General features: G+C 39.9%; 1 protein-coding gene across 1 annotated transcript in view; it reads left to right on the plus strand.

The window, feature by feature from the left end:
- The window catches only part of RASA1 (RAS p21 protein activator 1), a 68,570-nt gene that overhangs the window by 5,475 nt on the left and 50,174 nt on the right, over nucleotides 1-12,921 (plus strand). The window contains exon 2 of the mRNA XM_075526528.1: nucleotides 11,800-11,949. Coding sequence (XP_075382643.1) covers nucleotides 11,800-11,949 — 150 coding nt within the window. The remainder of the gene's footprint in view (nucleotides 1-11,799; nucleotides 11,950-12,921) is intronic.

The raw sequence follows: 12,921 nt of genomic DNA on the forward strand, positions 1-12,921 counted from the left end.
GTGGTGCTTCGGCCACTTAAAAAATAGACCTGAATATAAATCTGGTTATAGTTCTGGCTGAATGTGTGGTGTTAGAAGTGCTGTCTTAAATGAACAGTTAAAAGCAGCAGAGCAAAATCGTACCTAACCATGTATATAGCAAGTGAAGCAGTAAGTAATCAGAGTATGTTAGGTACATATATAAATGAAAGCTTCAGATGAAGAAAACCAGAAGCAGAACAGTGTTTGATGCCGGAAAAAGTTTGAGAAGGATTTTTCAGTAGTTTAGTCAATATTTCTAGTTAACATCAGATGATGTCATTTTGTTTAAACAGTGACTAGAGTCTCTTGACCTGCACTTTATCTAGTTTTTATTTTGTGTCGTATATTGACTCCCACAACTTCAGTCTGGGACTTACGCACTTCATCTGCTGGCCTACCCTATCGAGAAGCATAACATTGTGTCCTATTTCTTCACCTTTTCTTGTCCTAATGTTTTGTGGCTGGGGAGTGGGGAGGAACACAAATTTTACCAGTGGGGGCATGGGTCTCTTCAGCGTAGGACCCCATCTGTTGTTGCAGCCATAAATTCTTAGGACTCCCGTAGTAGTTTTCCAGTTTCCCACATATTTTCCTTTCTCCTTGAACAAAAACAACAAAAAAAATCTTGTATTTGTCTCACTGGTGGGCACAGTAGGAGGGAGGAGAAGGCATCTTGTTTTAACATTGTCCTTGTGCTGCACAGAAGTATTGCAGTGAAACGATTCTGTGTCCCTCCGGAGTATGGTCAGCACCAATAAAATCTTACCAGTGCTTGACAAATTTTGTATACTTGTCCTGCTTTATATACTTTTATATACTGTATAAAGACTGCAGGCATTCTTTAGGGGTTTTTTTAATATATATAAAATATCTGCCTTATCACTATGGAGCAGAAAAAAGTTTCTGTTCTTACATGAGTCTATCTTTAAATCATGTTTTGCATTGAAGGTGATGGGGAGTAGTTAGCCTGGATTTATGAGGGGGAAATCGTGCTTAACCAACCTAACAGCCTTCTACAATGAGGTCATTGGCTCAGGGAGAAGGGAGGAGAGTTTTCCTCAACTTTACTAAGGCTTCTGACACCGTCTCCCATAGCCTCCTCATAGACAAGCTGACAGTGTACAGGTTAAGTAAATGGACAGTGAGGTGGATTGAAAACTGGCTGAACAGCCGGGCCCAGAGCGTGGTGATCAGCGGCACAAAGTCCAGGTGGAGGCAAGTCACTGGTGGTGTTCCCCAGGGTGTACCCAGGGGCCAGCACTGTTTAAGATTTTGATTAATGACCTGGATGCTGGGACAGAGTGCACCCTTAGCAAGTTCGCAGACAATGCAAACCTGAGAGGAGTGGCTGAAACGTCAGGTGGGTGTGCTGCCATCCAGAGTGACCTGGACAGGCTGGAGAATTGGGCTGTGAGGCATCTCATGAAGTTCAACAAAGGAAATGCAAAGCTCTGGCACTGGGGAGGAATAACCCCAAGCACATGCTGAGCATTGACCAGCTGGAAAGCAGCTCTACAGTGAAGGAGGTGGGCATCCTGATGGACAGAGCCAGCAATGCACCCTCATGGCAGAGAAGGCTAACGGTATCTGGGGCTGCACTGGGAGGAGTGTTGCCAGCAGGTCAAGGGAGGTGATCCTTCCCCTTTGCTCAGCCCTGGTGAGAGGCGTCTGGGGTGCTGCATCCAGTGCTGGGCTCTCCATTAGAAGAGAGACATGGACTTACTGAAGTGGGCCCAGTGCAGGGCCACCAAGATGATGAAGGGACTGGATCATCTGTCAGACAAGGAGAGGTTGAGAGACCTGAGACTGTTCGGCCTGGAGAAGAGGAGGCTCGGGTGGGTCTTACCAATGCGTGTAAATACCTGATGGGAGGGAATTAAGATGAGGGAGCCAGACTGTCCTCAGTGGTGCCCGCTGACAGGGCAAGAGGCAATAGAAACAGATTAAGAAAACTTGAAATTCCATCTGAATACAAAAAAGCACCTTTTTTTTTATTGTGGGGGTGGTCAGACAGTGACACAGGTTACCCAGAGAGGCTGTGGAGTCACCATCATTGGAGATGTTCATTACCCAACTGAACATGGCCCTGAGCAACCTGCCGTAGCTGACCCTGCTTGAGTGGGATGGGGATGAGGGGAGGTGGACTAGATCCCCAGCAGTTGCTTCCAAGTTAAGTAATTCTGTATGTGTATAAATATGATGTTTATAGTTGAGGATCAGTGATACAGGACCTATTTGCTGAAAGTTGTTACTTGAAGTAGACAGGAATCATGTCAGTGGCAGCAGCTAATAGGGAAGACTGTAAAGGACAGTACAAGAAATCCTTAGGTGGGTAAACAGAGTATTTCATTATTTTCTGTGTAGGCAGATCTCCTAATTTCTGCTGTAAAAGCTCAAGAATTTGCTTTTTAGAAAGAAGAATTCTTTCTAGGTTAGCTAATGGTGCTGCTTAAATATTTAATAAATTTGCTTGGAATGTCTAACCTTTTCTTTCTAAGTTATCTTTTTATTACAATTATTAATGTGTGCAAATTAATGTATACAAACCAGTGTTGCTAAATTAACTTGAAAGCTTCAGTCATATTTCAGGAAAGGAGTATGGAGGTTGCCAGGACACTCGGTGTACCCAGTCAGTGTTCTGGTAAGTTTGCAGTCTGATTCTTGTGATGATCAGGACCTGAAAAAGTAATTTTTATCTTCAAGTTTTGGTATTTTCAGCTGCTGCTCAGGCCAACTTCATACTAAATGAGGTTTCTTTTGTTAGGGTTTCCTTTTTTGTTAAACTGAAGTAGTAATAGTTATTCATCCTCAAGTGCTAATTGGGATTTTTAAGTATACAGTTTCATCAGGGTTGGAATATATAGAATCATAGAACCGTAAACCAGTCCAGGTTGGGAGGGACCTTGAAAGATCATCTGGCCCAGCCTTTTGTGGGAAAGGGAGCGTAGTTGAGATTACCTAGCACCCTGTCCAATTGCATCTTGAAAACCGCCAGTGATGGGGGCTCTACCATATCCCTGGGTAGTTTGTTCCAAGAAATTATTGTTCTCACTGTAAAAAAAAAAAAAATTTAAGTACTGGAATACTGTGGTGAGTCCACCCTGAGCCTTCTCTTCTCCAGGGAGAAGAGACCTAACTCCTTCAGTCTTTCCTCATGGGCAGGTTCTCCATCTCTTTGATCATCTCGTGGCACTCCTGTGGATCCTCTCCAGTCTGTCTGCATCTTTCTTGAATTGCGGGGGCCAGAACTGGACACAGTACTCCACGTATGGCCTGACAACTGGGTAGAGTGGGATGATGACGTCTCTATCTCTGCCAGCAATGCCCCTCTGGATGCAGCCCAGGGTCCGATCTGCCTTTGTTGCTGTAGTGGCACACTGCTGACTCCGGTTCGTCTTGTCCACCAGGACCCCCAGGTCCATCTCAGCAAGGCTGCTTCCAGCCACCCAGATCCCAGCCTGGGCTGGGCTCTTTGGTTATTCTGACCCAGGTGCAGGACCTTGCATTTGTCTTTGTTAAACTTCATACCGTTCTTGCTAGCCCACTCTTCCAGCTGCCCAGGTCTCTCTGTAAGATAGCTCTCCCTTCTGATGTGTCCACCTCGCCACCCAATCTGGTGTCATCAGCAAACTTGGTGAGGGTGCTTTCAATCCCATCATCCAGCTCATTTATGAAGATGTTGAACAGCATGGGGCCCAGTATCGGTCCCTGGGGGACCCCACTTGTAACAGGCTGCCAGCCAGAGTACAACCCACTGATCACCATGCTCTGAATGTGGCCCGTGAGCCATTTTGCAGACCACCCATCCAGTCTGTATCTTGCCAGTTTGTCCAGTTAATGTTAGTGTTGAGATGTTAGCTCTATGTAACTATATTTGGAGAAGTTGAGTATGTAACTACATGGGAATGTTTAAAATGTTAGTTTTCTGCTAAGGATTACTGTCATTGGCTCAGCAGGGGTGGGTATATGATTTTCTTATTAATAGCTACTTACTGATATTTGGACAAGGGTTTCTTCTATGAACTTCCCCTTGCAGAGTACACTGCTTTCTTTTCCAGAGTAGTTTCCAGAAACCATGTAGGTTTAGACAACCTTTGATAATCAGCTCAGGAATCATATGGTAATTCTGTGTAGATTTGTGTGAGAAGTTTTTCTAAAATTTTGGTCTCTTTTTTTTATTGTTAATATTTTAAGTCCACCTCTTGCTTTCTGTAAAATTATGTGTATGTATGTAAATGTTCACCTGTATGTAGGACAAGCACAAAAGGATATTCTGTCTGTGGCTTATTTATTGGATTTTGTATGGTTATTTTATAGATAAATTGCATCATCTTTTTCTATATATTAAATTTAAGAGTAATCATAAATCAATCAATTGCCTTTTTATATTGCCATCTGTTAGTAGAGTAACACTGGAGATGTTACAATATCCGAGCTTGGATACTTGCTTAATCTGGAAGATTAAGGAATTGCTTGTATTATCTTGTTCAAACTACACCTTTTCCCCAGATTTTTTCTTGCGTAGATTTTTGTGCTTTCTAAGCATCTGTGAAGAGATTTGGTTTTGTTCTGTCATCTCCTTGGCAATAAAAGGGATGCTAGAGAAATGTCTTTATTCCTCCAAAAGCAAAATGTTACCAAGCCTCTGTAGTAATCATCTCATTCTATATTGAAGTCTAGAAACAGGGGTTTATTTCTTTTCTTAGTTGTACACACAGTTCTTTTAGGTCATGCTGTTGGATTCGTTGTGTATGGATTGTACTCTCTAGGTTATATTCCCCCACTGTTGTTCTTAGTGGTTGTGGAAAGTATTGGACATCTTTGAATTCAGGCATTGTACCTATCTGTGATTTCTAGTGTGTAACTGTCAGGGTTTTCTCATTATAAAAGCAGTTATCTGTCCATGGGCGCGATGCACCTCTCTAGGGAGGCATTCCAGCTTGCAAGAGGAGATGAGAGTGGAGCACAAAACAAAAACCTGTGCTTGGTTAGAGAGGATGAGGTGCAAGGAGGAGGAGAGAGGTAAAGGAGCCGCTGGTACATTTAGTGAAGTTAATGGCAGGCAAGATGAACAACATCTTAGAAATTCTTTAATTATTGCTAAAGAGTATCTGCTGATTTGTGTAGCAGTATTAACGTTGTTTCTGTAGTAGTTATGCTTAATTCAAACAGAAAAAGGCATATTTTTGACCTGAGGGCACAAGTAGGAAGCATGTAAAAATAGGAAGCTTCTTGCTAAAAACTTTAATGAGTTCCAGAATTCACTTCCCTGAGCTGATCCTTCAGTAAGAAAATCCAAGCTGTTTCAAGAGCTGTTTTTCAGCCAGTTTAGCTATATTTCACCTGCTTATTGGTGGCTCTTGCAAAAATGATAGGCAATCAGTCTTCTTTTCAGTAAGTACATATCAGGTAGGATTGGAAGAAATCTTTTGGCTGTGTTGGATATTATGTTGTTGTCACATCTTTGTCTCTTTTAAAGCTTATAGCATTGTTTGTTACAGCAAATGAAACTTACAGGACCTTTCTTTCCTTAGTGAAGTTATTTAAATGTATTCTTTTTTGACTGTATGCTTATCTTGCTCTTTCATCTCTGCATAGTCTTTTTTTAAGATGTACTGAGGTTTTTGAATGATCTGTTTTGTTTTAGCCCAGAGCTGATGTAAACTCTGCTGAAAGTGAACGGGTTTTTTTTCTGCTGAAACTGAACGGTTTCTTTTGGAGGTGTGTGCAAGTCCCACGGTTAACAGGTTGGCGCAGCTGGTGTACCAAGGAGTGCCTATGGTAGTGACTTTCCACGTTAGTTGGCTGGTTCCTGGTCTTGAAGTGCAGCATGGTTCAGTTTTCCACATGCTGTCTCTAAGGGGTTCTGGAACTGTCAAATGAGAAAAGCAGAATTATTCTTCATGAGGCTTACATGGGTATACTTACATGCATTGTACCGCCTCTTAGAAAAATGCATAGGGATGCAAAAGGGATCCCTCCCTCCTTTCCTAGAAGAGTATGTAACACTCAATTTCATGCATACTGGACAAAGAACACTTAGTTGGCTACAAGTTAGTTTCTGCTCATTTCATTATCTTTAAGGGTGCATCCAGCGTAGTAGTTGATAAATATTTGCAGAGCTTTTTGTGGCAGGAAGTTCTTTGTGATGTGGAGAACTGCAGAGACTTGGTCAAAAATTGTAGCTGCTGAACAGTAACTAACAAGACAGAAGAAAGATGTGAATTTAGTAAAGTCTGAGTGAAATTTAGCTTAATTTAATCCCTACAAATAATGTGCATAAAGGAAGTAATGCAGCCTTACAAATCTGACAGAGATGGGGCATAAATTGTTAAAAGGCAGAGTCTGGATAAACATGGTAAAACTAAGAATACATTCTAGGCTGAGAGAAACTGTAAGACTGAAATAAAACTTGAACAGTGAATAGGAACATCAAGTCTTCAGATGGAAAGCTTGAGAGAGGATGGTTGGTGTTAACGGGATAAGAAGAAACAAATAAGAATACAGGATATTTTGTTGTGTTTCTTTTCTCTTCTGTCTTCATGAAACTGTACTTGAGACTTCCGTGTGCCGTTTGAAATTGAGGATTTTCCCAGTTCAAGGTAATAATCGTTGCTTTCTTTTGCTTCTAGTGGGGACAGAGCTCACGTAGTCTCAGGAGGTGATAACAAGAATCTGTAATGTGTGAAAGGTACTAAGGCAGAGACTGAATTGATAGGAGGGGAGCTCTGACCATGACTCCTAGATGTTCTCCTTTCTTCTTATGAGTTTGTTGAAGCAGCAAGGTATGGCTAAGAAGAGCTTTGAGTGAAGTGGATATGGCATTTGATGACTTTTTCCTGTGCACCATAACTTTTTTCTAGACGGAAATAGAGCAGTCTGCAGCTATTATCAACATCTACGCTTGTACTAAGTTGCTGAAAAACACTTTTACTCCCCTTCAGCACTTTCTCCTGCGTTCACTCCTCCCTAACCTACTGTGTTCCTAAATAAAAATTGCAGCGTACTGTAACAGCAGAATCCTTTAGTGGAACAACAAAGCTTTGTAATATTTGCTTTTCCCACATGTAAAAAGGAAATATGTAAATAAAAGGATTTGGTTGAACAATGTGACATGCTTCCACACACAATAGCAGCTGCCTCCTTCCAGATGGTAAATTCACCATCTGCTACCTCTTTGTGAACAGCCTGTGCCTTGCATGGACCTTGTGGTGTGTCCATATTGGGGGCCAAAAGTCCTGTTACTGTACTGTGAGCTTGCTAAAGGGATGCAATGTAGTTGCATTCCTGCTCAGAGTAGAAAGTGCTGGTTGGGCCTGATGAGGCTGGTGTGACTGGGTGTCTGGTACCCAGCATCTTCCATGGAACCAGGGAGAATTAAGGAGCTCTTGTTTGCAGGCCGGAGGTAACAGCTCTAACTGCAGTGCAACTCATTTCATGAGGTTCCTGACCTGACTTACGGCTGTCAGCCGCACGATGTGGCTGTGGCTCTAGTGTCGGGACCATTCTCCTACGCAGCTGTATGTTGCTTGTGTGTATATATAAGCTGTTTGTGATGTCGTTGTGTCTGTATTCTGTCTTTTTGCTGTAATTAAGATTGTAATACATAGGGTTGGAGATTTGAACCTGCTGCTTTTGATTTAAACTGGCAGATGGGAGTGTTTTCTTGCACAGCCTCTGACTGGTTTGTGAAACATGGAAGTTTATTATTGGTATGCTTGTAGAAGCAAAATAAAGGTCACAATTTAGGTAACACGTGTGCAAGTTGGTTAAAGCAGTTAAATGAGTGGTCATGGAAACAACCACCTAAATTGGGATCTATAGTTGTAAGACATTTTATAGTTGAATTGCTCCATAACATTCTGTTGCAAGGCTACTTGTGTTTTCTCTTTTTAATGCATCTCATAATAGCCATTGTGTTGTCAGGGTACTAGCTGTGATTCAGAATGTCATTTAATTATATTTGCTCAAAAGACCATGAAAGTAGAGGATTGTCAGTGTTTAAAAAATTTGCAAAGTTAATGTTAGAAATACGAAAGCGTTCCTAGGTAGGACTAGGCAAGCAAGCAGGGGTGACTGACTAGAAGTGATAGGGATCTTGTCTTCTGCAATGATGGAGGATATACATCTAAGTGGTAGTGAGTTATGGTTTTGAGTGCACACATTTGATAAGTCACAGCCACAGAGGCAACTTTATACTTACGAACAGCTAGGCAGGTTTTTCATTGGATAGCCTCCTGTCCAAACCCTAATTCCTTTCATGAGACTGGTAGTGCACTGTAGGTAGGACTCCCTTTTATGTCTGTGCAGAAGCTGTATTTGAGGTAAATCGAGAGATCTGGTTAAGCTTTGCTTCTAATTGTGAACACATTAAATTTGAAGCTGTTAAAAATGCTGAAGTTGTTGATCTTGACCTATAAAACTTGAAATGGTGCAGAGTCTCCGAAGAGGGAAAGGTAGTTTCTTGTGATGTATTTTTCCAGAAACACTGAACTCAAGTTTCGCTGAGATATCTCATTGAGGGTTAAAGCCAGAGGATCTGGGATTTATTTTATTTCAGAATTTATGATAGCCTGGTCCTGTCCTTCAAAGTGTTCTGCACTCTATTCTCTGATGAAATTACAAGGAGCAGGGCAGGTTCTGTAGTTCAGTCATTTCTCTTGTATCTTCTTTGAATAACATTAAGTATTGGATATTCCTTTGTAACTGGTAATACAGCATAAGTGATCTTAACATTTTTCACTAGTATGAGTTTGTGCTCAATAACATTAGCCAATATTCACAGAAAAATTCATCTATGGATGTATTTCAAAGCAAAAAATCCCACAATCTTTTAACAGAAGTATTAAAAACAAGATCATGCCACTCCTTAATTGAGCACTTGATATCGTTAAATCAGATTGAGTCCTGCAATTTTGTAAAATAGTCTTTACTATTTACTATCAAACTACTTGAAGATAGTGATGCAAAGTTGCAGAGTGCATCTTCATATAATATTGCAAACAGGTGATAGCTGGATGAAATATGACGTGCATTTCTAAAAATGAAGTCTTTCAATGCTCTTATGCTGTATATTGCTTGAATAAAGTGGTTCTGTCTAGTGATGAAACTCTGCTCTCTAGAAAAATGCAGTTGTTTCCCAACAAGCATTTTGCATGCTCTAACGGTATCTTAAAAGCTTGTACTTCAGTGTGTATCCTGTTTTTTAAAGATGTGTGCTATCTACAGAGGCTTCCTGAGGATATCACTTGAGCTGTTTTCTGCTATCATTGCTCAATATTGAGTGCTTTACTGCCATTTGTATCTTTGTATCAGTTGGTAGTTAAATTCAGTGTTAATGCTTATTGCTGTAGCTGATGGTAGAGACTAATTTGTGCATTACACTAATGCATAGCGAGCACTAAAATACAGTGCATTTTGTATCAGCTGTTAATATTTCAACTATGTGCTCAGTGACACAGAATTTAATTGCACTTAGAAGTTAATTAGAAATTTTTATTTCAGAAAACAAGCCTTTTCTGAAATGGGGGAGCAATAATTTTTAACCCTGCTTCTACTTTACTTGGTAATAAATGTCTTCTGTTATGCCTGATATAAAACCGTTGAATGGGAGAGAATATATATAGCCTGCTCAGCGTTAGAGGAAGTGATACCCAATATGTGGGGTATACCAGTGTGTGTGTGTGTGTGTATATATATATATATATATTTTGCTGTCACTGGCAAGGAGGGTGTCCTCTTTCTTCAAAGCTTCTGTTCTTAAAATTTGAGCACCCAAGTTTGTGCTATCATTATAAGAAATCCCGGTCCCTTACAGAAAAGTTGAGCATTTTGTTTGCAAGTAATCCTGCCTTTTTGTTTTCCTAGTACATTTTTATTAGTAATTTGCATTCTTATGAACACTCCCACCTTCCCCATTTCGAAAATATGCCTTTAAGTTTGGCATTATAACGCAATGTGCCTCAATAGAGTTAAGATTATTTTTCTCAAGTGGGTGACAAATAGGAATAAATAAAAGCTTAGTGAACCTATTGTTAGTTTAAAATAGGCTTCATGGAATGTTGGTTTCAAAGAATTTCTTGATCAGGAAGGTTTCTTGGGTCTCTGGGGAGTTTCTTACTCCATGAAAGTCAGTCTATCCAGAATAGCAAAGCTGGGTTGTTGTGACATGTGCTGTGAATGAACAAACTCGGGTTTCAGCTGTGCTGTGCACACTGACGAGCAGCATATTTCATCCTAGGTGCTTCAGAATAGACGGTCTTGATTTTGTTTCATTTCCTGAAGGACCCTCTTGGCAGGGGTAGTGTGATCCACTTTTTTGCAGACCATCTTTAAGTGGCAGGTTTCTGTCTGCGAGGCTGCGTTGCTCTGGAATGGGATGAGACAGGATCTCACTAACATAATTCGGCCTGCAGCAGCCTCAAGTACTTTATGTTGTACAGACACAACAGCACTTTTTCTGGTTTAACTTGTTTTGATCAGGATGAGGAAGAGAAGCAAAGGAGAGCTATAGTAGCAAGCACACAGCTTTGCCAGGGTAAACAGTATCTAAGCTGGTGCTGCTTCTGCTGTTACACATGATGTTTATCAGTTTAGTCTATCTTGCTTCCATTTTGTAGGAAAAAAAAATGCTCCTGGTCAGATTTTATCAACAGCCCAGCTATTCTTTTTTTTTTTTTTTTGAACTGTAATCTGTGCAATTTTTGGTATTCTTTCATATATTAGTTCAAAAGGTCATTTACATTTCTCTTCCAAAATGCATTTTTGTGACTCTTGCAAGATATATGTGAATGGTTAGAACTAAAAGGCAAATGATCTGAAGTGGTAAATGATTTAAATTGTCTAAAACAGTGGTTGTATGGAAGCTGATGTTTTCTTGAATGTAGAAATTAAAGGTTGAATCAAGCATAGTTAGTTGATGGATGCAGAGCTAATAAATTATTACAGTATGTAGCTCCGGAACATGCTGTGGCTTTGTGAAGGTGATGAGAACAATGCTTGGCTTTATATTTGAATGATGCTCTCCATTGCTGCTTTTTTTTTTAAAAAAAAAAACCAACAAAAAACTAGTACTTGATCATTTGGAGTAGAATGTTCTGGCAAAAGCTGTGTAAACAAACTGAGGTAAGCCGAATAAATGCTTGGAAGGTAACAGTCTAACCTTTACTTTAGGCTGAAGTGTTCCTTTGTCATATTTTGCAGTCAGTGATTTGCCACACATCTGCACTTGGTTTTAATTGATAGGATACGCACTGTGATTAGGAAAGGCTGTTTCAGGGCTGGATGGTGGTCTGGTGCGTGCTGTCACTCTAGTTCAGTGCAGGCTTTGCTACAGCAGTATCTGTGTCAGCAGAGAAACAGGTTATTACAATTCACTTCTCAATTTATGCTTTTGGAAAATCCAGCCTGAACTGGAGCCTGTGTAGGCTTAAAATACAACAGTCTTCCAAGTCAGATTAGTCACCTCTGGTTCTGTTTATTTAAAATAAGCAAGTTAGGGAGGAGAGAAAAGCTGATGATATGTATAGAGCCTCTGCCCCTTGGGATGGTTGGTTGGGAGAAGCAGGTTATCTGAAAAACTATGCTGTCTTAAAAATATCGTTTATTGGAAATAAGTAAACGGGGAGGTTGAACATGTAAAGATGTGATAACTTTGAAACAAAGGTTTGGTGTTACATCAGTTTTGACTAAAAGCTTTTGTTAGTTTCATAGGTCTATTCTGTCAGAATAAACAAAAACCTGAAGTTCTAAGGACGCCCATTGTTATTCTTTTCTCAGGTGGTATCATGGAAAACTTGACAGAACAATTGCAGAAGAACGTCTTCGACAAGCGGGAAAACCTGGAAGTTACCTTATTCGAGAGAGTGATCGGAGACCAGGTTCATTTGTGCTTTCATTCCTTAGTAAAACAAATGTCAATCATTTTAGGTGAGAATTAAATGTTTCATTCTAAAATACTGTAATCTGTTTGTTTTCGGTTTTAGAACACAAGAGAGTACAAACAGAAAACAATAATTGTATTATAATTGAATATTTTTGACTCTCTATTCTTGCATGGTACAACTTTTTACTTGTATTTAATTGTTTTAAAATATGCTGCTTAAAAACTACTTTATAGACTAGAGAACAAAAATGTGAGGAAACCAACAACATCTGGATAGAGAAGCCTGTCTAAAGTGATTGTGAATAGACTGAAAGCAACATGCAGGCTTCATTAGTCAGTCAAGGAGATGGTTTTGAGTCTGTTCCGTGGTAGCCATTACAGCTCACAGGACATACTTGAAGTGCTAGCACATCTGGTTGCTTCCTTAATTTTGAGGGGAAAAAAAACCCAAAAAACCCAAAAACCAAAAACCCAAGAAGAAACAAAGAGATTATGTATTTAATAATCCAAAGGTTTGCTGGAAACAGCTTTCAGTATGTGTTAGAATTAGTTGTTCTAAATACAAGTAGCTCTTTATCTAAAGTTGTAACTAGGATTATTTTACCATTGCCAAACTGTGTATATTAGTGAGTTCATTTATTCTTTAGTGTAAATGAGATGTATTCTGAGAAGAGCTTGAAGGTTAGTCAGCAAGTGGAGTGCTGCAGTGTAATGTTCATCTTTACCAAACAGGAAGGCAAATGTTTCTTCAGCAGTAAAAAGATTTCCTTTACTGCTTTTTAAAAATTTTTTTACTGTTTTTTCTTTTTAAATTTTGTAATGATTTTTTTAAAGAAATCTGTCAGTTGTCTTGATAGCAACAAACAAATTCAAAGCAAATTCTTCAACTTTTGAAAGTGGGAATTATCCAGAACACCAACATGTGAGCCACTATGTGCATGGTTTGCAAATGCAGGGAGTTTTTGGTTGCATCTGCTGTGTGATGAAGTGTGGTTCAGAGGTCCTGATCTACCATT

This window comes from Mycteria americana, chromosome Z (genome assembly GCF_035582795.1).
Source record: "Mycteria americana isolate JAX WOST 10 ecotype Jacksonville Zoo and Gardens chromosome Z, USCA_MyAme_1.0, whole genome shotgun sequence".
Lineage (NCBI taxonomy): Eukaryota > Metazoa > Chordata > Aves > Ciconiiformes > Ciconiidae > Mycteria > Mycteria americana.